Genomic DNA, 27,500 nt, shown 5'->3' with positions numbered 1-27,500 from the left:
GTGGTAATGTGATATAGTCCAGGTGATACATGTACTGTATGTGCCAAGTAATTCATAATAATGCCTAGTAATTGATCGGCATTAAAGACAGCAGTACAGTACACTGAGCTCCGTAGGCTGCTTCTGACCCGTCTAAATAGTGATTATCTATGATCTATATCTATTCATCATCATTCAAGACATTTGAGATCTGATTAGTGTCAGTTAAATAAGGCCAGTTACGGCTCATTAACTATAACAATACATTTCAAACACTTGAGTCTACACATACACACACCCACACTTACACACACACACTGCACAAAACTACTTGCGCAGGTTTCCAGATCCATAAAGGTGAGGTTCAGACGTGCACACACACACACATTCCGACCCTTTCTTTATGCCCACACTCTAATGACTCTGGTTGCTCTTACCCAGCAGTGGTGGGAGTGGGGGCAGGTTTGGGAACTGGACGAGGCCCACCAGTTTGCCCCCACTCACCGCACACAGGAACAGAATGACCAGACCAAACAGGTTCTTCCCCGGCAGGCACTCCGCACCTGTGATGGACCAGACCACTCCGAACACCAGAGCCCCCATCACCGCTGAAACACCACACACACACACACACACACACACACACACACACACACACACACACACACACACACACACACACACACACACACACACACACACACACACACACACACACACACACACACGCACACACACACACGCACACACACACACGCACACACACACACACACACACACACACACAGACAGAGGTGAGACAATATCATATCCGTAATTATTACATGCATACACTCTCTCACACACAATAACACCCCTAAAGTCTAGACATCTGTAGGCAGCAAACACATGGAAACATAGCAGATCACATACCATTCATGATTCATATCACGTATGTATTCTACCCCCACCCAAGGACATTACTTTACATTACATTTTTACAAAATATCATTATATTGTAATAATACAACATGCATATGCCACACACAATAACACACTTTTCCACACACAAACACACACCTTTGGTGATGACAGTGGACACAAATCCTCTGGGCTTAGGGCAGGACCTCAGTCTTGAGCAGCAGCTGGTTGAGCTTGACTCACTCATCTTTAATCTACACACACACAAACACACAATAACACAAAGCCATATGTTCTAACAAAGCCATTGATCAGTCATACATACATAAATGCATCAGTCAGGGAAAACACACTACAACATTCTGTCTCCGTAGCTTTGACCACAGGCACACGCACCTGTGACTAGAATAGGAGACTAAAGCTATCATCCGTGCCGCACATTAACAGAGTGACAATAATCTAACACAATTAATGATTAATAGAGTGGAGATCAAAGCCAATAACGCTCAAAAGATGCAAACCTCAGCTACACACAATTCTCTCACTTACCTCCTCCAAGCAGCAGCTACGGAGGTCAGTTTGCTCTCACATGTGGATTAGAGCTTCTCTCTCTCTCTCTGTCTATTTCTCTTTGAATGTGTATGTGTATGTGTATGTCTGTGTGTGTGTGTGTGTGTGTGTGTGTGTGTGTGTGCGTGTGTGTGTGTGTGTGTGAGAGAGAGAGAGAGAGAGAGAGAGAGAGAGAGAGAGAGAGAGAGAGAGAGAGAGAGAAAGAGAGAGAGAGAGTGTACCTGAGTGCACTTGTTAACCTGGTGCCTGTTATTGTCCTCTGGTGGGTGTCACACAGCAAATCTTCCCCTTGACACTGAACACACCAACACCTGCTGGTTCCCAACCCGCCTAACCACCCGTAATTATGTGTGTGTGTGTGTGTGTGTGTGTGTGTGTGTGTGTGTGTGTGTGCGTCCTAGAGAACTTTGACCCGACGACAGGGAGACAGAATGCTTGTGTCTGTATGTGTGCACAAACAGTGATTTATACCTGGTGTCTGTATTGATAAATCACCTGTTGGTTTGATGTCACTTCCTCATGCTAGCTCCTACATTCCCACACACACACACACACACACACACACACACACACACACACACACACACACACACACACACACACACACACACACACACACACACACACAAATGTGTGCAGGTGCATGTACCCATGTAATTTAATCCATGTTTGGTCAAGCTGTCTGAATTATAGGTATTTGCAAATGGCCATACGGACCAGTTATGCTGACTATGTGTGTGTGTGTGTGTATGTGTGATGCTTCTTAATCTTATACTACAACATATGATTCCGTCAAACCTCAATTGTGTGGTCACAAACACTTCATGACATGGTGTAATACAGGCTATCTGTCTTACACACACACACACACACACACACACACACACACACACACACACACACACACACACACACACACACTCAACAGCGTAAATATTAATCAAAGCTGGCAGACCTTACCTGTTGAACAGTGATTAGTCCTTGTACTGTTGGTGTTGGATTAATGCTGTGTGTGTGTGTGAGTGTGTGAGAGTGTGTGTGTGAGTGTCACTGACTCACTGAATCTTTTGGCTATAAAAAGTTGTTCTTCCAGCATGGAAAGCAGAAATGGAAGCACAGGCATGACTGCACATGCTATCTCTCTCTCTCTTTATCTCTCTCTCTCTCTCTCTCTCTCTCTCTCTCTCTCTCACACACACACACACACACACACACAGACAGAGACACTTGTAAAGGCATGCACACCACTTCACAAACATTCAGAAATCTACCATTATTTTCCAGATTAACTATTGACACTGAGCCATGGGATGAGTACATTATGAGGAACCCTGAATCAGTGATGTGATTCCACTCATGTGGCTCTCCATCTGCTCTCTCTGACCACCAGCGTACCCCCTAATAATCATTCAATGAAATTATTTTAAAAACAGCAGCTCTCTCTCTCCCTGTGTGTGTGTGTGTGTCTGTGTCTGTGCCTGTGTTTAAATATATAGTATAGAGTCAGTGTACTGTATATGCGAGTCCTTGGTGCCTGTGAGAATGAGGCTATGTCTGCTGGGAGTGTGTGTATATGAGGGTAAGAGCCCGCAGTCGCCAGGCAGAAGAGTCCATCATAAACATACCAAAACGCCATCTGCATCAAGGCCTTTATCAGCAAGTCAGGAAGCTTTCTACGTCAAGATCTTACTGTCGTAGTATCTAACACATGTACTGTATATGGTCCATGTTTCCTTACTTTCATCTAAAAATACAAAGGATTAATTCAATTAAATTGTGTTTGAACAGAATAGAATTAGTCAAATAAAATGGTGCTTTGATTCTACCTACCGTTTCACCACTTAGTGTGGTAACTCATTTGCTAGTTATCTTTGTGTTTAATGTGGAAAATGTATGGACAAATTGATCAACTGCAGTAGTTGGTTTTGAAGGCCACTATTATAATCTCTAGAGAAGCAATGTGACGTTTAAGTCACAAGTGCATAACGGATTCACCACAGATGTTTCAAAAGAAATTTCGGACATTTCATTAAGAAAACGAATGACTGTGAACAGAAGCAGACTTCATCTTTGAGACTGATGGAAATGATGGCAGATCAGTGAGGCGAGGATCATCTTCAGGATATAGGCTACTCATCAAATAGGCCTATGCTATAGTGCTGACAATGTATCTCTACATTCATACAACCCCAACACAGTTGCAATAAGTACATAGACAACCTTTCAAAGTGTTGAAGATGACACATTTGTCTATTTCAAGGAGTCCATTCTAAAAAATATGACTGGACTAGGACCTTTTCCCACTTTACCTCAGCCCAATTGAAATGAGTTCAGCCAGGCCATGATAAGGTGGTGGTATTTCTGTATCATAACTATACAATTTCTTCTTTTGCATGTAAAGTTTACACAGCATTTGTGAATTGTAGGCTATATCAAACTGTGCTCATAGACAATGGTTATCAAAAGTCTTTCTCGGCCCATACAGAGACAGGTCTGGTTTTCATGAAGTGCCATCCTGTCCACAAGACCATTACCATCGAACTCAAAGGTAGAATCGAAGATGCAGCCACACCCCCATTGTCACGTCCAGCGTGTGCCAAGACGCAAAAACACACCCGTGTTGAACTGTCTATAGTTGAACTGCGCTTCAACATATCTCTTATTGCAGCAAAATAATAACAAAAATACTGACCGAAATCGAAGCTCCTCTGTTTACTCTGAAATCACGAGTGTATAGCCTAGTCTTTTGTCGATCATTCACGTCAATGAGCCTCACACTAATTTAGGCCTATAGGCCTACAATCGAGCAAGTAAAAAGATGATCTAGCCTAGTAAGCAGTCCAAAATGAATTGAAATGCACATTGATATACTTGTTCATTTAACACTAACCTTGGATCTCTTCAGAGTGTGCAAACATTCAAATCATTCATCATCATTCTGTGTTGTTTCATTTCACATGTCCATGAGTGCCTCTCATTCGTTTTTTACATATAGGCCTATCCTCCCTTCCTTCCTCGGTCCTCGTCCTCACTGATCTAGGCTACATAGAATGATGGGGATTGGGGAGGCAACAATGGGATAGTCTATCCAGTACTAATTATAGATCAGTGGGAACTAGTCTTGAGTAGCCTAGGCCTACAGAGAATCGAGGATCGAGAGGGGATGTTGGGAGATCGAGGCCCTAAATGTTTAACGTTTCTTTGTTTAGGCTACAACCTCGAGTGGAACGGTTTCAAAATAAAAATGGCTTTCAAAATAAAAGCCCCCCGAAACAGAATAGGAAAAGGCCCCAACAAATTAAATAACACTAGGAATGTATTAATACTTAATACTTAAAAACAACAACAACAACAAAAAAAGATCGGAATTAAATTGAATCGAGGATTTGGAGAATCGTGCACTGCACGTCTTTCCAATTAAGTGGAAAGCGAATCAGTTAACATGATTTCCATAGCCAATAAGATTGCAAGATTCTGGGAGCAAATCAGACTGCAGGATTCAAACAGCCAATCTGAATGCAGTATTACAAGTACAACAGCCAATCAGATTGCAGGATTCCCACTGACAATCAGATTGCAAGATTGCAACAGCCAACCAAAATGCAGGATTCTGGAAGTCAATCAGATTGCATGATTCTGAGAGCAAATCAGATTGCAGGATTGCAACAGACAATAGGCGCGTTCAAGATGGCTGCGCAGCACAAGATGAACATGGTTAAAAATCTGTCCACGATGGTCTAGATGGGTGTGTTTTCGACTCGGCAGTCGGTATCACATGGCCTCAACTTATCGCGGGAGCAAGGCGTGGCAAGGCGGCTGCTGAGCAGCAGCGCAGCAGCCCTCTAGGTAGTGAGGAGCGCTGCGGAGCCTAGACCCTGCCTTCATGACGTCAGGTCTTTGCCCTAATTGGCTTTTACATCCCTGACGTATGTGCAGGTGTTTAGATGCCTCTTCATATCCACAAGGGTCCATGCGGGTCCGTGCCTCATGTTTCGTCACATGGTCAAGTCTACTACGGGAAATAGAGAGTGTACAACTTCATAGCAGCGTTTGTATCCCCTCCCCTGCTGTCACCGGCAGCTCTCATTGCTGCAAGAGGTCATTTGGAGTTGAACTTGAACGCGCCTATTGAGGTTGCTGGATTCCAACGGCCAATCAGATTGCAGGATTCCCACAGCCAATCAGTTTGCAAAATTCCAACATCCAATCAAAGTGCATGATCCTCAAACATCACTGGGCTATGCATGGTAGATCAACAGAGTAATTAACAAAATCATATTGATATGCAAACGAAGGGTTAACAAGGCTTTAAATAAACTACTTCGCAATTTGGTCTTGCGATGCAGTTCAACAAAAATCCTTAAACATATCACCACTGGGCTTGATTACTGATATAAAGGCGGTATTTTCCCCTAAAATCTTACATTTAAATACTGTAATTTCCCAACTATTAGCCTTAGCAGAGAATGTCTAATAAGGGGAGAAGGACCACTAGCGAAATACTTCCGCATGGTACTGCAACTAGAGGGCGATCGCGAGCAAGTGATGAATGAAGGGGTAGCAATGGAGCTGAACCCCCCAGTACCACATTTCTCGTTATATAATTTTTTCTCCTGAAATTGCATTAATGCATGCGATGCAGGATAACTTGACTTGACAATCAGCTGACCAATACAATTTTCAATATGTGTTGTTATTCCTAAAAACCCTTTCAACGTTTTCATGTCACGTGACACAAGCGAACCACTTTACGGCCATACACCTGAAAGAAGGTTCAGCTTCACGACGGTCGTAATCGGTCGCGATTGTCGCGAGCATCCATGAGCTAAATGCTAGCATGTTACAGGGAAAACGGCCCATCCTATGAAAAGCAGAAAGGACATGAGTGACTTTTTATTTCATTTCCAGTGGAAAACCTATACTCAGGTAGCTACTACGACAATGTACATTAAGAAATGAAGTTGTCAACTGTGAAAAAAACGAGTTCTAGCCGCTTAGCCCCATAGACCACAATTCATGTATCACTTGCTCGGCAACGCCCCTAGCGGAATTTCAACAGATTGCATGAACAATCCGGTACAATGGAGTTAATAGGAAGTGGACCGGCTCTCCCTAAAGGGGCTCTGGCCTTAGTCATTGATTTTGCAACATTTCTTCAGCTAGGTTAATATATGTTAGTATGGTATTGATGTGGTTTTGTTTCTTTTGACAAGCATAAAACACTGTCCTGCGGCTAATATTACTGTAAGCAGATTAGCTTGTTTGGTGAATTTAGGATACATTCACAGATGAAAACAGAGGATAGCCTAGTAAAACAAAACAAACAAACGAAATTTACCAGTAACTGAATTGTACATTTACACAGTATGAGAAGCGCTTTTATCTCACTTGAGCCACTGCCCCTTCCAAATATCTGTGCACATCCCTGAATATTACCATAGCAGGCCCATCATAGTCATCACAGAGAGGGCTATATCCTATCAAGGATTCCATAGGGGATTCAATTTAAATTCATAAAATTGAATAACCTGTTTAATATCACGTTTGGCTATGGATGGTTATAAAAAGTAACAGCCTGGTCAGATGTGATACAGTATTTTAAACAGATCTGAAAAGCTAGAACCATTTTTTTCATGAATTGGATTGCTTGGAAGAAGAAATGCTACATATTATCTTTTGAAAAGGTATTCAGATCAGATGTGTAACAATATAGAGATTACAAATGCTATACTGTATACTGTAATATTGTCTGACCCATTTCATGTGAAGGTATTGCTCAACACTGCTATTGGTCAGCTTTAACTAAATATTTTATTAATTAACCTCGGCCTGACTCTCCCCACATCTGCAACTAGGGGCCATGGACATTAATGAAGTATCTGAGAACTGCTCAGAGATTCTAAACTAGTCTTGATCCTTGATCCTTTGTATATTATATGTACCTAATGGGACAGTTCTAATACAAGGTTCTGTGGGGACAGAGACAAAGTTCTGTGAGAGCATCTCATTCTTCAGAGTAGGCTACATAGTGCAGGGTTCTAATGGACGTCTGGTGTCATGTGACTCTCAAAATTACCACAGCTTTAGATTATGTTAAGCAGTGAACAAAGTATTTGCGAAGTGAAATCAGATACATTAAAGTACTTTTATTGAATTTCAAAATCATATTTCAAATGCAAATGTACCATCTTTCATATATGTATGAAAAAGTCAAACTGGTGGTGAACAAAATCCCCTGCAATATGACTGTTTACAAAGCATCTACCATATAGGCCATGTTTATAAATTGGAACAGAATGTTCTGGATTCTGCATACACACAGTTTATCCTATGTAATGTGTCATGTACATAATGCTTTCTAACGTATTAGATGTGTTCATGTTAAATGACAGGCTATATCATCAAGCACAAATATGAACAAACTGTAATGTATAGCTCTGAGTGTGGTGTTCTGACTAAATAATGCAAGTGATGTTTGACCAGCTCTAGAGCCCAAATGTAATGTAGCTCTTGAGTAGCTGTTGGGAAGGTGAGTGGTATGTGGTAAAGGTCTTCTATTTGCTACAATACTCAATAGTGTCAAATTAAATGTAGTCTAGTTGGTAAGGTAACCTAAATGCAAAAGTACTGTAGGTCAATGTTTCATTTTGTCCAATTTGACTTACAATAATATCAATACACATTGCATTATTATTCAAATATAGCTTAAGGTCAAACAGCCTACATTACAGTAAATCAATTATAGGTGGACTGTTTAGGCGGATGCTTTTCTGCAATTTTCTCTTCAGTAGGCTGCTGAGCAGCATAAACTAGCTGGCAATTATCACACATGATTTAGAGGAGCCCATGAAGTGCTTTCCAGAAGCTAGTCAGAGCTGGAACTGTTTGCTTTACTGTTTTGACTATAATTTGACGTGAGTGAGCTATTACAAACACTCTATGAAGCAAAGTGTGACAAATCAGTGACATTATAGAAACACCACATTAGTATGATCAACTGCTAAATTTAATTATTGTGTTGTTTTGTTTGTATGTCGGTTTGGACAAAAGCGTCTGCTAAGCACCACCACCATAACCATAACCATAACCATGATGTGCAGCCATAATTAATTTATTTTGGAAAATAGACTTGAGTCACTAAAGAAGAGCAATCAAAGTACTAATGGAAATAACACTTAGAGGCAGTAAGTAACTAAACACTGACTAAACTAACTAAAACTGTCTTAAATGTAACACCAGGCTCTGGAGTTCATGCAGTATAAAAAGAACACAATCTTAATCAAAACCCCAGCCTTTCACCTGAACAGGTCAAAAGACCTCAAAAGCCATCTTTAATTGTTGTGTATAAAAAAGATGACCTGTTGGAGCCGTTTTTGATATTTATGTTTGCAAATCATTTTCAGTTATTATTATTATTGATAAAATGCCAAAGACATTAGAATGATATTTATGTTCATGAAATATGATTTAGAATGATGGTGAATATGATTTAAATGTATGAAACTTTAAGTTAAACCTGTCTAGCTAATTGAGTGACGTCTGGCCGTCTGATTGACGGAGAATCAATTATAGGGCTGGCACACCTCTGGCCAGGTAGAGCGGAAGTGGCAAACAATTTTTCAACCGCGTGAATGCGATAGAGGTTTGTTTGTTTTGTACTAGTCAAAGTTTGGTAAAATAAATTTCTATAATCTAAAAAGACGCGCGTTGTCCGGTGTTATCCGCTCTCTGAAGCGGCCGCCGAAAGGCTGCCACTACATCAAGTTGAAAAATTGCTCACGGAACGTCGGACAAGCTGGAGAACTTTGTGGATTACTATATGGATTTATTGGATTATACCCGTGGATCTACTTTGAACTTCGAACATCGACAGCTTGTTTCGTGAGTAACCTGACGGTTTGCATTGTCTACAGACCCAGGTACGATCAGACATTACCGAAAGACTTTGAAATGTTTGATGGGACAATACAATTGCGCAATCGTTGAAACCTAAACTAATGAAGCCTCATTGAGATCCCGACCTGTTGACTCAAGGTGGACACTGTTTTAGGAATACATCTCATAATAAACAAAGACTAAATATAACTTGCAATTAAGCTTTACGAGCCTGTCCTGCAAGCAACGCAGTCTCACGAACAGGCAGCAGAACATTAAACTGCGATGTAAAACGGAAAACGTTACGCAGATGTGACTGAATCAAAAGGAGTAACATAAATTGTGATAAAGTGAAATAAGATAATTGCAATCATGTCTGATCACGAGAACGAACAACCCGAACAAACTCCTGAGACGGCCAAACAGACAACACCTGTTTTTAAAGAGCTAAGCGCAACTCGTCGCGGCAAACTTGGCCATTGCACTCGCAAAATGAATGAAATTAACGAAATGGTTTGGCGGGGCACTGGCGAAGGCAATGTTGAAAAAGTGAAAGAACAATTAAGTGTATTCCATCAAATCCTTGACAAATTTAAAATCAGTCATGAATCTGTGCAAATATTGTTAACTGATGATGTAAAAGAAAACGAAAATATTGATTGGTATGAACCAAAGATTGCAAAGTTTAATGAATTCATTTCTCAGACTGATATCTGGTTGGAACGTAAGCTGACTGACATACAATCACGTGACATTGCTGACACTGTTGACGTGACTGATAGTGTGTCAAGAATATCTAAAGCTGACTCAAAGGCATCATCATCCCATTCAACACGCATTCAAATTGCTGTGGATAAAGCTGGTTTAATGGCCCGAGCCAGATCCTTTAGAGAGAAACATGAAATGGAAATGGACAGAGTTAAGTTACAAGCTAAAATGGAAGCATTACAATTAAGAGAGGACCTTTCAGTCACTAATGCAAAACTACAGGCCTTGGAGGAAATTGAACCAATAGAATCAACATTAAGGAAAACTCTCAGGTCTGAGGATGACATGAATGCTTACCTGGAGAAATACATGGATCAAAGACCACACCGATCAGAGGAGCCATTGGAGGTCAAATCAGTAGAAAGCAGCAGAATTACTGGCATGTCTCAGATGGATTTTGTGGAATTAGGAGCAATACCTAAAACACCATTTCAGAAAGCTATACACGTACATCAGAAGTTAACGGCGGCGCCACAGCCACCCACTGCTGCGGCTAGAAGGGCACATTTACCAAGCCGACGAACCTACAGAACTACTGAGACCCAACCAAGAAGATCACAATCTACTCCTGGAATGGAACCACCAGAACCCCCAGATAGCACAGACCTGACAAATCTGCTTGTATCTGTTCTAAATCAAACATCTCTGCCAAAGAAGGAGGTTCCTGTGTTCAATGGTGATCCCCTGGACTTTCAGTTGTTCATGCAAGCATTCAAACACAATGTTGAAGACAAGACTGACAGTAATAAAGACCGATTGTACTTTTTGGAACAATATACAGTTGGAGGGCCAAAAGAACTTGTCAGAAGTTGCCTTTACATGGACGCTGCAACTGGTTATGCTGAAGCAAAGCGCCTGCTCAAGCACCACTTTGGCAATGACTTTAAAATCACGACTGCCTATATGGAGAAGGCCTTAAACTGGAGTGTAATTAGACCAGACGATGGAAAGTCACTTCACAGTTATGCTCTATATTTAAGAAGTTGCAGTAATGCTGCCCGAAACTTTCGCTATATGTCAGAACTTGACCTGCCGTCTAATATGAAGCAAATTGTGTCAAAACTTCCATACAAACACAGAGAGAGATGGAGAGCGGTGGTATGTGACATAACGGAACAGACCCAACAGAGACCTACATTCAATGACCTCGTCAGGTTTGTTGAAAGACAGGCCAAGATCATGCAGGATCCAGTCTTTGGCAACATTCAAGATGCCCATAGAGAAGCAAAGGCGAGAGCACCTACAGCGAGCTCGTCCTATGTTAAATCTGGCAGCAAGCAGAGCTTCGCCACTGCGGTTTCTCCAGTCATCACTGTTGCTAACGCCAACATCAAAGAAACTGGAAATCAAGATTCCAAGAATTCTACTCCTGTCAATGCAAAAGATGCTTTTTCTAAACCCTGTGTTTTCTGCAAAGGAGAGCATACAATGGAAACATGTGAAACAATATTAAAACTCCCACACAAGGAGAAAGTTGAGTTTCTCAAGAAACATGGATTTTGTTTTGCCTGTTTGATTAAAGGACATCTTAGTAGAACATGCAAGAAACGTCTGACATGTCGCTCATGCGATAAGAAACACCCTACCATCTTGCATATTGGGAATTGGCAGCAAGATGGTGCCACATATGCTAAAACACCTGCAGTAACCACGAACAAAACCAGCTGTGGCACAGCTGTTCAGGCCAACTCTGTCACTGTCACCATGGCACCAACTGGTCAAACAGGGGCCGGCAATACTGACCACAAACTGGCTATTGTACCTGTAAGAGTGAAGGCGAGCAAGGGTAGTTACTCTATCGAAACATATGCATTCTTGGATCCCGGGAGTTCCGCAACCTTCTGTACAGAGAAGCTAATGGAACAACTGTCTGTCAGAGGGAGGAAAACAGAAATTCTACTTCAAACAATGAATTACGAAAAACCAGTGAAAACATATAAACTGAGTGGACTGGAAGTAAGCAGAATTGATGGTGATGACTTCATAGAACTTCCAGAGGTCTTTACACAACATGCCATTCCTGTGAATCGTCAGAACATCCCGAAAGAAGAAGACCTGAAACAATGGCCTTACCTGAATGCGGTCAAATTGAAGTCCATTGAAGCTGATGTCGGTCTGTTGATTGGTGTGAATATCCCAAAGGCCATGGAACCACTGAAGGTCATCAACAGTCAAGACAATGGCCCATACGCTGTCCTGACACATCTTGGATGGATAGTAAATGGACCACTGGGAATCAGCTCACTAGTTGACGAACACGGTCGACCACAGATAACAACCAATAGGATATCAGTGGCTCGTTTGGAGGATCTTTTGATTCAACAGTACAAACAAGACTTTCCAGAATTGACCTATAAAGAGAAAACAGAACACTCATTTGAGGACAAGAAGTTTCTGAAAATTATGAATGAATCGATCAGAAAAAAGGATGGTCATTATGAGATCAGACTTCCTTTCCGTAAGGATGATGTCTGTATGCCTAACAATAGGCAAATGGCTGAGCAAAGAACATACAGCCTTAAGAAAAGATTTGAAAAGGATGAGTCATTTAAAAATGATTATGTGTGCTTCATGAAAGACATCTTGGAGAAGGGGCATGCTGAGATGGTACCTGGAGAACAGCTCCTCCGGACTGATGAAAGACTCTGGTACATTCCCCACCACGGCGTGTACCATAAGCAAAAGAAGTCAATCCGTGTGGTTTTCGACTGTACTTCAGCCTACCAAGGTACATCTTTGAATGCTGAGCTGCTACAAGGCCCAGATCTTACGAACACCTTATTAGGTGTATTGCTGAAGTTTAGACAGGAACCCGTAGCTGTGATGGGGGACATTGAAGGAATGTTCCACCAAGTGAAGATTCCTGAAAACGATGTGGATTTCCTGAGATTCTTGTGGTGGCCGGGTGGCGATACTACCCAAGCATTAAGAGAGTTCAGAATGACTGTGCATCTTTTTGGTGCTGTTTCATCTCCCAGCTGCGCAAACTTTGCTCTCAAGCAGACCGCTGAGGACAATGAAGGAAAAGCTGATGCCTCGATACTCAACACCGTCCGTCACAGTTTTTATGTGGACGATTGTCTGAAATCTGTTCCAGATGAGAAACAAGCCATCAGTTTGGTCCAGAATCTTAAGACCATATGTGCAACTGGAGGATTTAAACTCACCAAATGGTGCAGTAACAGCCGTTCTGTCCTCGCATCTTTACCTGTAGGGGAGAGAGCAAAAGAAGTTAAGAACATTGACCTTGAGAAGGATAAGCTTCCTGTAGAGAGAGCCCTTGGCATGCGGTGGGATGTTGAGTCCGACACATTCTTCTTTGACATCATTCTGAAACAGCAACCTGTTAGTCGAAGGGGAATTCTGTCTGTGCTCAATTCTGTTTACGATCCCCTGGGATTCTTATCACCAGTTATGCTCACAGGAAAGCTGATACAGCAGGAGTTGTGTAAGATCAACTGCGGATGGGACGAAGAAATCCCAACTGCCCTTGCATCAAAATGGAGCGAGTGGCAGAGAGATCTTCACATGATCTCCAACTTTAGAATAGAGAGATGCTACAAACCAGTGGATCTTGATGTCACTGACGTCCAGTTGCACCACTTCTGTGACGCCTGTGAGAGAGGCTATGGGACGGTCAGTTACTTAAGATTTACCTGCAGAAGTAGACCACCTCACATTGCATTTGTGATGGGGAAATCGAGGGTTGCACCCTTGAAAATAGTGACAATTCCCAGACTGGAGCTCACCTCAGCAGTTTTGGCTGCTCGGATGGACAATATGCTCAAGAAAGAACTAGAACTTCCGATCTCAGAATCCTTCTTCTGGACAGATAGTACTTCTGTTCTGAAGTACATCCTGAATGACACACAGAGATTCAAAACTTTTGTGGCAAATAGGGTATCTGTGATTCGCGATCTGACAGAGAAATCTCAGTGGCGTCACATTAAGACTGATCTCAATCCAGCAGACAATGCGTCTAGAGGAATGCGAGCTGAGACTTTTCTGAAAGTTAGTAGTTGGCTTAAAGGTCCAGACTTTCTGGCCAAATGCGAAGCTGACTGGCCGAAGCTTTCTACAGAACCACCGACACTTTCTGACAGTGACTTGGAGGTAAAGAAAAAGGTTGTAGCTTTTGCAACAGCAGCCCATGAAAATCCTCTGACTCACTTTATTGAATACTTCTCGTCTTGGGACAAACTCATTAGATCTACAGCCTGGCTCTTGAAGTTCAAAAGGACTCTGAGACACTTGATCCAACTGAAGCAAACGGGTACCTCACAGAGTGTGAAGGTGAAATCAGAACCTGCAGACCGACAGCTATCCACACAGGACCTCACAGACGCTGAGGAATCACTCGTAACTTATGTTCAACGGCAAGCCTTCAAGGATGAAGTGAAAGCCTTACAAATAGGCCAAGCTGTAAGAAGGAGTAGCAGACTCTACAAATTGGACCCCATGATTCATGACGGAATATTAAGAGTAGGAGGCAGACTGAGCAAGCTGGCTATGACTGAGGAGATCAAGCACCCAGCCATTCTGCCTAGTGATGATCACCTCTCAAGACTTCTTCTGAGCCATACCCACCATCTTGTAGGTCACTGTGGAAAAAATCAGATGCTTTCCAAACTCAGGACGAAGTACTGGATACTCAAAGCCAATCAGGCTGCAAGGAAAATAACCCGTGATTGCATATTCTGCAGACGATGGCATGGTACTGCTATGAAACAGAAAATGGCTGACTTGCCTCTTGTACGCATAACACCAAATCTTCCCCCGTTCACGCACACTGGCTTGGACTACTTTGGGCCCATAGAAGTCAAGAGTGGCCGTAGCCGGGTGAAGAGATATGGAGCCTTGTTCACGTGCCTTGCCAGTAGAGCTGTACACCTAGAGATGGCCTACTCTATGGATACCAGCTCATGCATTTCAGTGTTGCGAAGATTCATCTGCAGACGTGGTCAGGTAAAGGAAATCATTTCAGACAACGGAACAAATTTTGTGGGCTCAGAGCGAGAATTAAAAGAAGCACTTGCTCACTTAAACATGAGTAAGATCCAGAATTCAATACAGGAAAAGGGCATCAAATGGACGTTCAATCCGCCTTATGGTTCTCACCACGGCGGCGTGTGGGAACGCCTTATCCGAATAATAAAGAAAATCCTCTACTCAATCACAAAGGAGCAAACTTTAGATGATGAATGTCTTCAAACTACTCTGTGTGAAGTAGAGGCGATTCTGAATGCTCGTCCCATTACGGAATCATCTGGAGACTTTAAAGATCCTGAACCCTTAACTCCAAATCACCTGCTTCTCTTGAAAGGGAAGCCCATTCTTCCACCTGGGCTCTTCACCAAGCAGGACTGCTACTCCAGAAGAAGGTGGAAACAGGTTCAGTACCTGTCAGACCTCTTCTGGAAGAGATGGACACGGGAGTACCTTCCTTTAATGCAGGAGAGACAAAAATGGAATGAGGTCAAAAGGAACCTAAAACCTGGCGACATTGTGCTGATCATAGATGAGACCTCTCCACGAAACTCCTGGCCTATGGGACGCATTATGGAAACCTTTCCAGATACAAAGGGCTTCGTACGTCGTGTCAGAGTTAAGACCCAGACAGGCATCTTGGAGAGACCAATCACCAAGCTGTGTCTTCTCAAAGATATGTCCTGACTGACCAACTGACTTGACTAACCCACTAATACACTACACACACTACGCTGTACATTATATACAACATGGTATTTGTCTCATGAATAGTATCCTGAAAACTACTGAAATATTTGCTATTCACCAGATATGTTTTGACACTTTAAATGAGTACGAATATGAATACCTGTTGATGTTGATGGGGTGAGATGATGTGTAAATGTGTAATAATGTGACTATTGAATGGACTATTGAATGAACTTTGATTTTTTTGCGAGACTTTGAGAAAAGACTTCGAAGCACCCTTGACCTTTTTCCTTTTAAAAGGGTCAATATTTTTTGAAAAAAGAACATTTTGACGAACTTTCTATGAACTTTTGAAACTGATATGTGAAAAAAAGAAAAAAAAAACATTGAAACATGTATGCACTTTGAACTTTGAACTGTGCGGCTCCTTATGAATGTTTGTTATGAATTGCCACATTATGGTCAATTAGGGGCCGGAATGTTGGAGCCGTTTTTGATATTTATGTTTGCAAATCATTTTCAGTTATTATTATTATTGATAAAATGCCAAAGACATTAGAATGATATTTATGTTCATGAAATATGATTTAGAATGATGGTGAATATGATTTAAATGTATGAAACTTTAAGTTAAACCTGTCTAGCTAATTGAGTGACGTCTGGCCGTCTGATTGACGGAGAATCAATTATAGGGCTGGCACACCTCTGGCCAGGTAGAGCGGAAGTGGCAAACAATTTTTCAACCGCGTGAATGCGATAGAGGTTTGTTTGTTTTGTACTAGTCAAAGTTTGGTAAAATAAATTTCTATAATCTAAAAAGACGCGCGTTGTCCGGTGTTATCCGCTCTCTGAAGCGGCCGCCGAAAGGCTGCCACTACATGACCAGTCAATGCCCTCTGAAGCCTCTTGTGTTGAGGCAGCTCTCCCACAGATACATACTGTAGGGGACACAGTGCAGATGCTATAGGAGTGTCCTTGTCAGTTTGACAACAAAATGGAAACTACCTAAACATCCCTGAAGCACCTCTTCAGCCCAAGGACCACTGACTCATAAGCAAACTCCACTCCGTCAGACGCATATTCCCCCCCCAGATAGCAATTTCCTTTGGGCCGGATCCGCATGAAAGCCTTTAGATCCGTATGTAGCGGACCTACGGTATCTGACTGTGGGCCAGATGTGGCCCACACACAATAAGCGGACCCGTATTGCAGATCCGTACAACACAGAATAAGCGGACCCGTGTCACACACAATAAACGGAACCATATTGCAGATCCGTACCACACACAAGAAGTGGACCCGTACCACACACAAGAGGCGGACCCGTATTGCAGATCCGTACAACACGGAATAAGAGGACCCATGCCACACACACACAATAAAAGGACCCGTATTGCAGATCCGTACCACACACAAGAAGCAGACCGTACCACACACAAGAGGCAGACCCGTATTCATGGGTTTCATCAGGTCCCTTTGCACAGGTGTATCAATCACCATGCAGTCTGCATTGATAATCAAGGTGCTTCATTTTATACACCTGTGGAAAGGGACCCGATGAAACCCATGAATTGCAGATCCGTATACCACACAACAGAGCGGTAGATAAAACAGAGTGGCGACACTCCCATAGACCTCCGTAGGAAAAAATGGCAGTGCTTTTTCCAGGCTATTTCCTCGTTAGAGGACTTTTGGAACTATTTACAGCCAATCTCTTGGTCAGTAGTTAATGAGTTAATTTATTACACCTTCCAGCATCTAGAAGTACATCCCACCCTCCTGGAATTCAGCCATTCAGCGCAGGTTTTTTGGAACTTTTGATCGCGTGGCGGCGACATCAAAGCGTGTCGCAACTCTCTCTGCTCTCTCTATGGCTCTGCCACACACAAGAAGCAGACCCGTACCACACACAATAAGCGGACCCGTATTGCAGATCCGTACAACACACAAGAAGCGGACCTGTACGGGTTCGCTTACTGTGTGTGGTACGGATCTGCAATACAGTTCCGCCTCTTATGTGTGGTACGGGTCCGCTTATAGGGCTCGAAATCATGACGTGAAAACTTTGCGGGCACAGCACAGCTAATACTATATTTCTGCTTCTTGTCTTCTGCATCTGAATGAATGGACATCACGTTCAGTGCGCTACCAACATGGCGGCAATATTCCTAGAATGCAAGTCGTGTGCCCGAGCCCTATTGTGTGTGGTACGGATCTGCAATGCGGTTCCGCCTCTTATGTGTGGTACGGGTCCGCTTCTTGTGTGTGGTACGGATCTGCAATGCAGGTCCCATATCACATATGACTTTAAGCAGACATTCACAACATCCCCAACTGGTCACCACTATAAAAAACTTTGCAGAAGAATTAAGGATGCTTATCACAATTTTATGACTTTATAAACCTCATGGTTTAGATATAAAATATAACCTAGACATTCTCTGATAACTTTAATTATATTTTGTGTAGGCCTACTTTGTTTGCTTGTTTGTTTGCTTTGTCTGCTTCCCAGCATGCATTGCAAATATTAGTTTTGAATTTTGAAACAATGTGGTTGGGATATTTTAGCTTATAGGCTAACCTACTCCACTGATGTTTTGAACAACAACATTACCAGATATGACCATTGACTTAGTAATTTATTAGGGGGGAAATACACCGTAGTCGTGAAAGTATTAGACCTAACCGGGTATAAATATCCAGCTAACTAATCTAGTTATTATTCATCTGGACGTGATCATCAATCTCCAAGCCGCACCCACAGGTAAGATAAATGAGTGTGTGAAATGAAATACTAGACGGTAGGCCTAATTGCAAATCATTACTGCATGCCAATTACTGCTTAACAACGTTGACAGCTGTTTCACTCACATAAATAGTATCCTAACGCCACACGCTTAGTGACAGATTGACTTGGGTAATCTCCATGGCGCAAATGCTAAACGGTGAACAGGTAGTTGGGTGAAATTCGATTTTTCCTCTTTATACGTCGTAGTGACAAAATACGTTTTCTAAAAAGCTCTGAATCATCGCCGGGACGTTATCTTGTTTGTTGGGAGCAGTCTCAGCCCTTATTGCCACCAGATCAGTTAAACGGATCCAAAACAATTTTGGACCGATGTGCGTTTGGACGTCGGATCAGGTCCACTATTCAGATCCGTGCCGGATGGCGTGGTAGGTGTGTTTTGCTATCTGGGACGGACCTGGACGAGTGCAAGTTCATATCTGCCGCAAATCCGTCAAACAGATCCAAAACAATTTTGGACCGATGTGCGTTTGGACGCCGGATCAGGTCCATTATAAAGATCCGTGCCGAATGTTGTGGTACATGTGGCCCAGTTCCGTCCCAGTGCAGTTTTGCTATCTGGGCCATAGCAGCCTCTAGTCCTGTAGTGCTGTCTTCCGCTGTCTACAGAAACACCCCCAGACAACTACAGCTCTTTCAAAACATTGCTATAGCAGAATAGCCCATGCTGTCTCTAACCAAATATAAAACTCTTACAATTGAGCAATGTGCACGGATTCCACTCTCAGTTTCACTAGATATTGGTGCTAGTTTACAGAGCAGTTTATGAGGGCCAAAAGGTGTCACTTATATACGTACTTACGCAATGTAAACATGGAGGGATCTTAAATCACGAGGAACAGGTCAGCTAGTGGTCCCTGGTGTTAAAGCCAAATATGGAGACATAACATTTAGCTTAGCTATTATGCAACCTAGCGCTGGAGCCAGCTCTGCATGGGTATCAGATGTACAGTAGGCTACCCTCTTCCTGACTCTGACTCCTCTTATGTGTCCTGAAAACACACTGGATTTGGTGTCTCTATAGCACTAAGCTGCTGTGCTAGACCTGCACTGCACTATAGCCATCTTTCATTCTGCTCATTTTTCCAATTTCGTCTTTATCATTTCCTGTTCCTTCATCTAATGTATCACGTCTACAGTTAATTGAATTGAATTGCCTTAGTGCACAAGAGGTGCTTTATAATTATTTTCACTGACCTTGTCATAACATGAAACTGTGCTGTAAAACCCCTGGCGATTAGAACTTATCCATAAACCATTTTCACTGCAGTGTATGAGGTGAAAAAAAGAAGAGAAGTGGCAGAAATCTGTTGCCAAGAAAGACTGCCTAGATAGAAAAAAATCAGTGTCTGCAAATAACTGCTCCATTAGACACGCTGAAGCCCCCTTGTTTCCGTTAGATTATGGCTCATTGTAAACACCTCTTAGCTTAGCAAGCTTTAACAGGAGCACTTCACGCAGTCGTGTAAGTAGCCTAAACATAGCCTGCAGACTTAATGCAACATTCTTGACATGGGCAGACAATCCATAAAACAGTGGGCAGTGGGCCCATAACACTGTGAAACTGATGTTATTATCTACATGGAATAGACTACCAAGCTATCCTCTTTTATAACATGAGAAAACAATTAAAATGGTGAACGGTGGTCCAGCTCAGATGGTATCACATATAAGTATAGCTGGCTACAATATAAAATAAAATGCAGAATGGCTTGACAAAGGCTTGGTCCTGAAATTCCTTGCAGTACTTGCTAAACCAACAGCATTTCTGTGTCCACCTGTGTTTAGGATATTTCACAGTAAATCAGATGACTTGGACAGATGACTTTTTTAGGCCAAATAGTATCTGGACATTAGACATTCTCATGAAGTTCTCCCCACTTGGCCTCCTGCATAAAGAGCCTGCTCAATACCTCCCCCTCATTACTGTCTTCTGTTTGCCACTGCTCAACTGCTGGTGCTGCTGGTGACGTCTCCATGGCTACTGCTGCTGTTGACCGGCAGCCGTGTTTGCTGTGGACGAGGGGCACCGTTGAGGTTGAGCTGGCGGGCACCGGAGCTCTTGCGGCGGGTGGAGAGGGCGCGCGGGTCGCCGGTGCCCTGCTCACCATGGCACGACTCGAAGCGCGTGAGCGCCAGCGTGTAGCCGCTGCTCTGGCGGAGCGTGAGGCGTCGCTTGGTCAACAGCTCCTGCTCCTCCACCTCCGACAGGGACACACACGGACACCAGCGCAACGCACGCTTGAAACCTGCCCGGAATCTACACACACACACACAAATTCAAAGCGTAATGAGTGGTCATGTATGTGAATGTAAGTGTATGTGTTTGTGTGTGAGTGTGTGTTGTCATTAGCTATTTACTGTAGGGTCATTCCGTGTCAAATCACCCAATTTCAGCCAATTTGGAAAGTGACCCTCTCCAAAAAAATCTGAAATAAATCACAGGTGTTTGTAGCCTAGACCTATGCACAAATCTTAAATAGTATGTCTGGATCACTAATGGTTTAAAAACTGCAGCCCTTTGAAGCTTCAAGTCATTTTAAGCATTGTGGTGAACAATCCTTTTTGGTCAACTTGCAACGTTATTGGTTCTTTTGGTATTTCACACACATCAGTGAAACTATGTGAATGGAAGCACATTTTCCTGTTGAATTAAGAAATCTAATCAGATGAGACGTGTCTTGTGTAATTTCCCCTCTGCAAAGCTCTGAAAATGGCTATAAATTCATTATGTGAAAAGACATCATCACTTTTGAAGGCTTCTCATTCGAAAGGTATGTGCCACAAATTTCATCAGGTTTTTTTCCCACTCATATATGGACTATAAGGTCATGTCCATGCATCAACTTTGGTTGTAATCGTTGTCATATTGTCAGAGCATTTTGTTTTAATTGGGCTTGATTTTCAAAAAGCCCATTTTCGTCCTATCATTTCACCATGTGGACAGTTAACAGGATTTTTTTTAATTTTACCATATCACATTCTGTATGTGAGGATCATCTGTCCAAAATGTGGGCTTGTTGCTGAGTTTCTTTATTGGAGATATGATTTTTGGAAAATATTCTCTATAAATCCACTGAACTTGCATTGGATCTGCAGTACCACTTTGCACCACATGGGATGCTCTTTTAATACAATGGAAGTCAATGGAAGAGTAAGAGATTCACTTGTTTGCTGCACATATCCAATCTAAACACACATTTTATGGCTATGGCTATGGCTATGGCTATGGCTATGGCTATGGCTATGGTTATTTAGCAGACGCCTTTGTCCAAAGCGACATACAAATAAATAGCAAACAAATTAAATAACAGTGAACAATTACAAAAAAGGGAGAATAGCAATATTATCAATACAACAATCATTTAAGCACTAATCTAATGAGAAATAAAACAATGAAATGACAAAAGCAATCAAATAAGTCACTCAGTTAATTATCTAATAACAATAACTATAGCAAGGTATGGCTAAATTTAAGGACAATAGCAGAATAAATGTAACATTTTAACAATGGACAAATTATAACAAAACAAAACTATTATACAAACCATAACACATAACAAACACTCAAAAGACTAAGTGCATATTAAACAAATATGCCTTAAGACCCCTCTTAAAAGATCCAAAACTGTTGCTTGAACGGAGAGCACTGGGCAACTCATTCCACCAACACGGAACCACTGAAGAATAGGATCGACAGATTGACCTAGCATGTATGGTTTGTCGACATAACAGCCGCTCCTCAGAAGATCGCAATGGGCGGTTGGGAATGTACATCTTCATCAAAGAACTGAAGTAGCTAGGAGCAGATCCAGTCAGTGTCCTATAGGCCAGAGTGAGAGATTTAAATTTAATTCTGGCTACTATAGGGAGCCAGTGGAGAGTAACTAGGAGAGGGGTTACATGTGTCCTCTTTGGCTGATTGAAGACCAGTCGTGCTGCAGCATTCTGAATCAACTGTAGTGGTCTTAATACGCAAGCAGGTAGGCCAGCTAACAGGGAATTACAGTAGTCCAGCTTGGAGATAACCATTGCCTGTACAAGAAGCTGAGTGGAATCTTGTGTCAGATAAGGTCTGATCTTCCTAATGTTGTACAGGGTATACCGACATGACTTTGCAATTGAGGCAACATGCTCAGAGAAAGTAAGTTGGTCATCAATTATGACACCCAAGTTACGTGCCGATCTAGTTGGAGTCAATGAGGATGAATCAAGCTGGATGTTCATCTGTTGGGGAATGGCTGTTTTTGCTGGAAACACCAAGAGCTCAGTTTTGGAAAGATTAAGCTGAAGGTGCTGATCCTTCATCCAGATTGAAATATCCTTCAGGCATGCAGAGATCCGATGGGAAACACTAGAGTCCTCAGGTGGGAAGGATAGGAAAAGTTGAGTGTCGTCCGCATAGCAATGATATTCAAATCCATGAGAGCGAATAATCCCACCTAAAGAAGTGGTGTAAATAGAGAAGAGGAGGGGCCCTAATACTGATCCTTGAGGGACTCCTGTAGTGAGGTCATGAGACTTTGATGTCTGTCCCTGCCAAGACACGCTAAAAGAACGCCCTTTAAGGTAAGATTTGAACCAGTCAAGAGCTTTCCCAGAAATTCCCAGTTCATATAGTGTAGAAAGGAGAATGTCATGGTTAACCGTATCAAAGGCTGCAGATAAATCTAACAGAATTAACACTGATGACTGAGCAGAGGACTTAGCTACTCTCAATGCTTCAGTCACAGATAGAAGAGCAGTTTCAGTAGAATGACCACTCTTGAAACCAGACTGCATAGGGTCTAGTAGGTTATTCTGATAGAGGAAGTCGCACATTTGCTTAAAGACCACTTTCTCCAAAACCTTTGACAAGAAAGGAAGAAGGGAGACAGGTCTGTAGTTCTTCACATCAGTTGAATTAAGTGTACTTTTCTTCAGCAAAGGTGTAATTCTTGCCTGTTTAAAAGAAGAAGGAACTATTCCAGAACTGAGTGAAGTATTAAATACATGTGTGACTGCCGGTATAATAGCGGGTGCTATAGACTGCAGGAGAGTAGACGGGACAGGATCCAAAGGGCATGTGGTTGGACGGCTTCGCTGAAGCAGTTGAGAGACCGCTTCCTCATCAAGAGGAGAGAAAAAGTCCAATGATGGCATCATGCTAACACCAGGCAGAGTCCTTCTTACAGGGTCATCAAACTGAGCACTTATCTTAGCAACTTTCTCAGTGAAAAATGTTGCAAAGTCATCTGCTGACAGTGAAGAAGCTGCTGGCGGTGGTGGAGGATTGAGAAGAGACTTGAATGTAGAAAAAAGTTTTCTGCTGTCAGTGGCGTTCTCAATCTTACTCTGATAGTATGTTCTTTTTGCAAGTGTGACAGTGGATGAAAAAGATGAAAGCATAGACTGGTATTTACTAAGATCATTTCTATCTCCAGATTTATGCCATTTCCTTTCAGCAGCTCTAAGTTCCTTGCGAACTGAGCGTATACTGTTTGTCAGCCATGGATGGCGAGGTTTAGAACGAGTGGGTCTTGTGGAAAGAGGACATGCTACATTCAGACAGGATGCCAGTGTAGAGCAAAGAGTCTCTGTAGCGTCATTAACCTCAAGTGATGAGAATGAACTCGGAATAGGTAGAGCAGAAGTTACTAATGTTGCAAAATGTTCACTTGAGAGGCTTCTGAGGTTCCGTCGGCATGACATCGTCGGAGCAGGAACTGTAGGGTTATCAAGGAGACGCACAGAGAATCTAATGAAGTAATGATCTGATACATGTAGAGGATTAACCCAAACGTTGTCTGCAGTACAGTTACGTAGCAGAATCATATCAAGATCCTTACCAGCCTTGTGAGTAGGAGGACTGTGAACACGTGTGATACTAAATGAGGAGAGTAAGGACAGGAAGTCAACTGAAGAGGAATTGTCCAAGTGAATATTAAAATCTCCAAGGATCAACAGAGGGCACGTATCCATTGGAATAGCAGACAGTAGAATGTCCAACTCATTCACAAAGTTGCCAAGCTGCCAAGCTGCCAAGCTGTTCATAGTTGAATTTCTCCAAGTAATTATTGCAACATGAACAACATACTACTCATAAATAAATCTTATTTAGAGAAAATAAGCGGATCAAGCAAATTATACACACATAAGACTGACTGGTCATCATACATACAAGATACTTGATGAGTTATCTCCTTTTCATGAATGCGTCTTGGATCCAGGCAATAGCGTTTTGAGCCCTCATACCTTTTGATTAAAACTTTTATGTGATGGAAACATGCATGGTCATCTTCATCAAGTGAAATATCTGCTCTAAACTGCATCTGACGCTTTTTCTGCATCTGATAATGCACTGAATTCTTGAAACCCCTTTTTCTTGAATATGTTCATGACTTTCATTTTCCAACTTCTATGGTGGTGTAGAAAACTGTTACAAAGATGGCAAGCTAAATCTTCTTGCTGCATGTATGATCAGTCAGTCTTATGTGTGTATATTTAGCTTGATCAGTTTATTTAGCTAAATAAGATTTATTTATGAGTAGTATGTTGTTCATGTTGCAATCATTACTTGGAGCAATTCAACTATGAACCATAAAATGTGTGTTTAGATTGGATATGTGCAGCAAACAAGTGAATCTCTTACTCTTCCATTGACTTCCATTGTATTAAAAGAGCATCCCATGTGGTGCAAAGTAGTACTGCAGATCCAATGCAAGTTCAGTGGATTTATAGAGAATATTTTCCAAAAATCCTATCTCCAATAAAGAAACTCAGCAACAAGCCCACATTTTGGACAGATGATCCTCACATACAGAATGTGATATGGTAAAATTAAAAAAAAATCCTGTTAACTGTCCACATGGTGAAATGATAGGACGAAAATGGGCTTTTTGAAAATCAAGCCCAATTAAAACAAAATGCTCTGACAATATGACAACGATTACAACCAAAGTTGATGCATGGACATGACCTTATAGTCCATATATGAGTGGGAAAAAAACCTGATGAAATTTGTGGCACATACCTTTCGAATGAGAAGCCTTCAAAAGTGATGATGTCTTTTCACATAATGAATTTATAGCCATTTTCAGAGCTTTGCAGAGGGGAAATTACACAAGACACGTCTCATCTGATTAGATTTCTTAATTCAACAGGAAAATGTGCTTCCATTCACATAGTTTCACTGATGTGTGTGAAATACCAAAAGAACCAATAACGTTGCAAGTTGACCAAAAAGGACTGTTCACCACAATGCTTAAAATGACTTGAAGCTTCAAAGGGCTGTAGATTTTAAACCATTAGTGATCCAGGTATACTATTTCAGATTTGTGCATAGGTCTAGTCTACAAACACCTGTGATTTATTTCAGATTTTTTTGGAGAGGGTCACTTTCCGGCACTGGGTGATTTGACACGGAATGACCCTGTAGGTGTATTTCCGAATTTGTCTGTGTACGTAGATTATGTGAGGGACTCTGTGTGTGAGCTTGTGTGCGAGAGAGAACTTGTGTATGTCTTTGTGCATGTGTGTTTGTGTGTGTGTGTGTGTGTGTGTGTGTGTGTGTGTGTGTGTGTGTGTGTGTGTGTGCATGTGCGTGTGCTTGTGCGTGTGTTTGTGTGTATGTGTGTGTGTATGTGCATGCGTGTGTGTGTGTGTGTGTGTACCGGTTGTTGAGGCAGCAGTAGATGATGGGGTTGTACATGGTGGAGCTCATGGCCAGCCAGACGACGGCTAAGTAGATCTGCTGGATGGGCCTCCAGCGCATCAGCCTCCAGTTCAGCCCCACCAGCAGGAAGTACAGGTGATAGGGCAGCCAGCACAGGGCAAAGGTCACCACCACCACCACCATCATCTTCACTATCTGGGCACACACACACACACACACATATATATATACACACACCCACCCACACACACACAAACGTATGTATGCAGCATGCACGCACACAGGATCAGTTAAACCAACTCTAAACTCTAAACCAACACAACAACCAGTTGCAAAGCATTCAAATATTTCTAGTGTGTTCTTGTACAATACATAATTCATCATTACACATTCACACATACAGTATGTACAAATACACACACATTTATTTACTGTAAGAAAATACATGCAGGTACAGGCACAGACACAGAAAGAGCAAAACATAAATATCATCTCACACACACACACACACACACACACACACACACACCTTTCTCTTGGCGAGGAGCTGCTGGTGGTAGTTTTCGGAAGAGTCTCCAGGGATCTCTGCCCCCCAGAGGATCAGCGCCACCTTACTGTACGTCACTCCCATGATGCTCAGGGGCAACAAATACACCAGCACAACCAACATGATGTGGTACCTGAGAGAGAGAGAGAGGGAGAGAGAGAGAGAGAGAGAGAGAGAGAGAGAGAGAGAGAGAGAGAGAGACATAGAGAGAGAGAGAGAGAGAGAGCAAGAGCGATCTATTGTGGGTATATTGTGTGCATGGGATGTCTTCATGAATGCAGGTCTGCTTGAGCACAGACCTTTCATGAATGAATTCATTTTTTTCTTTTATCTTACAGTATATTACAGTATTACAGTATTATGCTGGCATGTACATTACAGTAATGTGTGTGTGCTTGTGGGCTGTGCATTACAGTAATTAAAAATTCTCTGTTCAACTACTTTTGCACACATAAAAGAAAAACATGCATGTTTTCAGCATGTGTGTCACATTTCTACAGTGTTTCCTTCAGTATGCGGCCTTCATAGTTGAAAGTGTGTGTGTGTGTGTGTGTGTGTGTGTACGTGTGTATGTGTGTGTGTGAGTGTGCGTGAGTGTGGTGTGTGTGTGTGTGTGTGTGTGTGTGTGTGTGTGTGTGAGAACGTGTGTGTGAGAACGTGTGTGTGTGAACGTGAGTGTGGTGTGTGTGTGTGTGTGTGTGAGTGTGGTGTGTGTGTGTGTGTGT

General features: G+C 42.2%; 2 protein-coding genes across 4 annotated transcripts in view; both read right to left on the bottom strand.

The window, feature by feature from the left end:
- LOC134059872 (sodium/hydrogen exchanger 9B2) overlaps positions 1–19,435 on the bottom strand; it is a 24,941-nt gene extending 5,506 nt beyond the window's left edge. The window contains exons 1-3 of one of the 3 annotated variants that reach the window (XM_062516406.1): positions 19,377–19,435; positions 1,039–1,133; positions 417–587 (exon numbers count right to left, since the gene is read on the bottom strand). In XM_062516406.1, the coding sequence (XP_062372390.1) occupies positions 417–587; positions 1,039–1,126 (259 nt within the window). In that variant the 5' untranslated portion in view covers positions 1,127–1,133; positions 19,377–19,435. Of the gene's footprint in view, positions 1–416; positions 588–1,038; positions 1,134–1,428; positions 1,556–19,372 lie in introns of those variants that run through there. The other 2 variants (XM_062516405.1, XM_062516407.1) reach the window with 2 other exon arrangements.
- Positions 19,436–20,521: 1,086 nt separating this feature from the next.
- The window catches only part of LOC134060458 (neuromedin-K receptor), a 12,481-nt gene continuing 5,502 nt past the window's right edge, over positions 20,522–27,500 (bottom strand). The window contains exons 4-6 of the mRNA XM_062517187.1: positions 26,758–26,908; positions 26,227–26,423; positions 20,522–20,834 (exon numbers count right to left, since the gene is read on the bottom strand). Coding sequence (XP_062373171.1) covers positions 20,522–20,834; positions 26,227–26,423; positions 26,758–26,908 — 661 coding nt within the window. The remainder of the gene's footprint in view (positions 20,835–26,226; positions 26,424–26,757; positions 26,909–27,500) is intronic.

This window comes from Sardina pilchardus, chromosome 16, assembly GCF_963854185.1.
Source record: "Sardina pilchardus chromosome 16, fSarPil1.1, whole genome shotgun sequence".
Taxonomy (NCBI): domain Eukaryota; kingdom Metazoa; phylum Chordata; class Actinopteri; order Clupeiformes; family Clupeidae; genus Sardina; species Sardina pilchardus.
Note: the sequence above shows the minus strand (reverse complement) of the source record. Positions and strands in the feature narration are given on the sequence as shown.